At 43.7% G+C, this 4,517-nt stretch overlaps 1 protein-coding gene across 1 annotated transcript in view; it reads right to left on the minus strand.

The window, feature by feature from the left end:
* Nucleotides 1-4,234, minus strand: part of Dhx40 (DEAH-box helicase 40) — a 37,110-nt gene extending 32,876 nt beyond the window's left edge. The window contains exons 1-3 of the mRNA XM_021212270.2: nt 3,981-4,234; nt 3,001-3,168; nt 651-796 (exon numbers count right to left, since the gene is read on the minus strand). Coding sequence (XP_021067929.1) covers nt 651-796; nt 3,001-3,168; nt 3,981-4,092 — 426 coding nt within the window. The 5' untranslated portion in view covers nt 4,093-4,234. The remainder of the gene's footprint in view (nt 1-650; nt 797-3,000; nt 3,169-3,980) is intronic.
* Between the last annotated feature and the right edge of the window lie 283 nt (nt 4,235-4,517).

Genomic DNA, 4,517 nt, shown 5'->3' on the forward strand with positions numbered 1-4,517 from the left:
AAAAAAAAAAAAAAAAAATTCAGATACCTAAGACAAAGCCTTAACAATATGCAAGAAAAATTAATCCTAGGGGCTAGAGAGATGCTTTAGTGTTAAGAGCATTTGCTGCTTTCTTCCAAAGGACAAGGATTCAGTTCCCAGCACCTATATGGTTGGTAGCTTACAACCATGTGTACTTCTAGTTCTATGTATCTGGGATCCTTTTCTAAACTCCTTGGGTACCAGGGATGGTATACAAAGACACTGGCAGGCAAAACACTTATGTTCAGAAAAAGTAAAAACAAAACACACAAACTAAACTGTCCTATGTGGATTCTGGGGATTGCACTCAGGACCTCATGCTTGCCAGGCAAGTACTTTACCAACTGTGCCACCTCCCCAGGCCATGTCCTGGTCCCCCAACATCTTAGTATCTTTTTTTTTCTTTTAATGAAGGAGCTAGCCTACCTGAGGAGTTCTAGGCCAGTGATAGACCTGATCTCAAAAACAAAAGTAAACCACAAGTCACACGCGCGACACTGGGGGACAACACCTGAAGTTGTGCTCCGGCCTCAGCACACACATGCATGTACACGATCACAGAAAGACACACAGAAGGGCTAGGGTAGACGTTTTTAGTATTTTAAATGTATACTAGTAAATTTTTATACCTTGGAGCTGCAATCATCAAAACGAACTTGGTATCCTACTTTAGATCCCAAAGTGCATTTCATTTCCTCAGCAACCCTCTGAGCAACTGATATGGCAGCTACTTTTCGTGGCTGAGTCACACCAATCATACCATGTTGTGAAAACCCTATTAAAACCAGAAATATAAACACAAAGCTTGTTTAGCAATTCTTCTTCCGACTGAACTAAAATTAAAACTGTTCCTGATCAATCAATGCAAATGGCATGTTTTCAAAAGAAAACCCTACAAAAATCAGCAACATAGTGCAGTACATTTACATAAAAATTCTATTAATTTAAAATAGGAATGCACATTCATAGACCAAATAGCTCAGAAGGTAAACATGCTTACCTGATGACTTGAGTTCCACTGTGGAGCCTACACTGGCAGGAAAGAATTGACTCCCTAACATTATCCTCTGACCTCTACGTGCACACTGTGTACCATACGTGCCGATACACACATATATAGATAGCATATGAAAGGAAGTTTTTTTTTGGTTTTTTGGTTTTTTTTTTTTGTTTTGTTTTTGTTTTTTTTTTTCAAGACAGGGTTTCTCTGTATAGCCTTGGCTATCCTCGAACTCAGAAATCCGCCTGCCTCTGCCTCCCGAGTGGAAAGGAAGTTTAAAAACATAAACCATAGCCATTTTAAATATACACGTTATTTAGGTTTGAGGTTTTTGGTTTTTTTGTTTTTTTTTTTTTAAAGCATTTAAAGAATAAGCCAAGGGTTCTATAAGTTTGGTTGGTCTGCTTTACTTTTTGACAAGATCTCCTTAGTCTACCATACTAGCTTCAGACTCCTGGACCCTACACACCTTCTGCTTTGAAAGTAGCTAGTACTATGGCGTAAGTACTGCACCTGGCTTAGGTCAAGAACGGCAAAACTGAAATGCAAAAACTCCACATACGTCTTTTCTTTGCCACAGAAGTAAAACTGGATTTAAAAACACCACTTTTGCATAAATTTTTGTAAACATTTTAACCGTTTTAACATCCCCGAAAATGCAGATGTATTGTACAGTTGGTAACACTTGCTTTCTTAATGGCATGTAAAATGATAGCATGCCTTAACAGACAATGTTGAATTAGGACAGAAGCATCAGATTAGGTTACTTCATGGCTGAAGGCTAGCTCAAACAGCATATGTAGGCCATTCTCAAAAAAAAAAAAGAAAAGAAAAGAAAAGAAAAGAAAATCAAAAAATTTCCCAGGCAATGGTCACACACACCTTTAAATCCCAGAACTCAGGAGTCACAGGCAGGTGGCTCTCTTAGTTCCAAGATAGCCAGGGCTACATAGAGAAACCTTGTCTTGGAAAAAAGAAAAAAACTTAAAATGTTTTTATTTATGTATAGTGTATATATCTCTGTATATGAATGTGCACATTCAGGTCCCTAGGAGTCCAGAAGAGGGTGTCAGAATCCCCCAAACTAGAGTTATAGGTGGTTGTGAACTGTCAATGTAGGTGCTGGGAACCAAAACCTGGTCCTCTGACAAAGCAGCAAGGGCTTACATCTGCTGAGCCATCTCTCTAGCACCCCCAAAATTAACTCTTATTTAAATATGAGTAAGATACAAAATAATTTTCCCTTTTCCAAACTTATGAAAGAGAATGTTGCCACACTGATGAGACACTTTATTGGTAATCTGTTTGCTCAATTCTGGTAGAATCCGAGAATATATGCCTGATAAAGGAAAAATAGTCAGCAACAGCAAGGTAGTGGTGGTGCACACCTTTAATCCCAGCACTCAAGAGGCAGAGGCAGGTGCATCTCTGAGTTCGAGGCCAGCCTGGTCTACAGAATGAGTTCTAGGGCCGCCAGGGCTATACTGAGAAACCCTGTCTCAAAAAACCAACACCACCAACAAAAATATGTCAGCAACAGAGGTCAAATATCTTTTCCAGTTCACAATTGTTTCAGTTCTCACTGACTAATGATATAACCTTATCCAAAAAAAAAAAGAAAATTAACATCCTTTTATTTTTCCTTCTTATCATATAACCATAGCTGGCCTGGAACTTACTATGTAAACCATGTTAGCCTCAAAACTCAGAGACGCTCCTGACTCTGCCTATCAAGTGCTGGGATTAAAAGTGTGCACCACCACAATCAGCCTTCTTCTATTATTATTATTATTGTACTTTAAAACGTCACCCCAACAACTCCAGAGCCTGAAATATATCCAGAAAGACAAGGAGACATAGGGATGTTAGGATCTGAAGAAGCAACACAGCAATGGGCTTTTGCACACTACAGTACTTTTATTAAACCTTAAAGAATTTCTCTCTTTAGTGCTTCCAGCTGTATCCAAGGATAAAATTACCTGCTTCATAAAGGTATTTAGGGAGTTGAGTTGTTTTACCACTTCCTGTATTTCCAGTAACGATGAGGAACGAGTTGTCCCTCACAGCTTGAATGAGCTTTTTTCTTTGTTTCTGAATAGGAAACGTTGGAGTTGTTCCTCCCTCCTGTGATGTGCATCCTTTCTCTTCTGCAACAACACAAAAACAATTGTGCAATGAAAACACCTGAGAAGATCTCTCTGACAATGTCTCAGACCTGAAAGAAGAATGCACAGGAATCGCACAACGGGAAAGATCAACCTATGACTTTTCAGTTACGTCAACCATGTACAAAGCACATGTCAAAGTTTATAAACTCAGAAAAACTTTTCGGTAATATCAAACAAGTTCAACATTGTTGATGTGTAACTCGCCGTACTTGACAAAAGTCAGTCAAGCACAAGAGAATGTGTAGGTATGCATACCTACCTGGAAGTACTAAACTCAATTTTATTAAACAATAGATCAACAACCTGAGCACAGCGGAACAACTCCAAGGAGGAGAAGAAGAAGCCACCTGTATTTGCTTCTGATTCACAGTTCAAGTTAGGTCCCTGTTCAGAGTGACTGATATCCCAGAAGGCCAAGTGGTGGGTAACCATGGAAACTGGCTCCTGGAAACGGGCTCCCTTCATACCGTACCCAAAGGCAGGCTGGCGGCCCGACGAAGGGGAGGGGGATGAACGGGTAGAGAACAAAGGCTTTATGAGGCTGTAGAACGGCAGAAGGCATCGGGGCGTTCGGGTCCACTTTCTTGCCCCCCAGCGAGGTTCTCACCCAACTTGGGTTTGGGACCGCCCCCTTCTAAGCCAAAGTGCTCACTGGACGCAAAGTTCGCCGTCGGGCTTAAAAGACCAAAAGAACGTCTAAGCTTCCTCTCCACCGCCTCTGCCGCCCACAAATGTACTTTTCGACCCGCAAATAACTCCCGCCGGGTGCCACAGCGTCCCGCGGACCGTACCTCTGTCAGCGATGCGAACAGCTGACGACCGCTCTTCCTGGAGCTCTATTGGCCGCTCGCCCTCCTCCTGCCGCCTTGGCGCCCTGCCCGCGACGGCGGGAAACCGGGACATAGACCCGGTCCGGAGAAGAAACGAACACGTCCACGGAGCCGAGGAGATGGGAGGGGAAAGGCGAGGACGCGCCCTGATGACGTAGGGGTGTTTACTTCCGCGCGTGCGACTGGCTGAGAGGGGTGGGGGGAGCGGCTCGATGACGTGGCGGCCTCTGCTTGGACGCGCACGGACCCGCGCTCCTGGGGGCCCCGAGGCCCCACCCCCGAGGAGTCCCGCCCACTGCCACGTGCCTCTGCCAGCCGCGAAGTCACACCTGAACACCTGAGGGCCAGGTCACTGTTTGTCGATTGTGTCCCTTAGTCGCCACAGCATCCCCACAAGTCTTGCCTATCTCCAGATACCAGTTGAATGGCCCTTTCCCAGGAGCCGAAGCCATCCTACAGTGTGACCTTGGGCAACTCACTTCCCTATCGTCCTAGCAA

Source organism: Mus pahari, chromosome 14 (genome assembly GCF_900095145.1).
Source record: "Mus pahari chromosome 14, PAHARI_EIJ_v1.1, whole genome shotgun sequence".
Taxonomy (NCBI): Eukaryota; Metazoa; Chordata; class Mammalia; order Rodentia; family Muridae; genus Mus; species Mus pahari.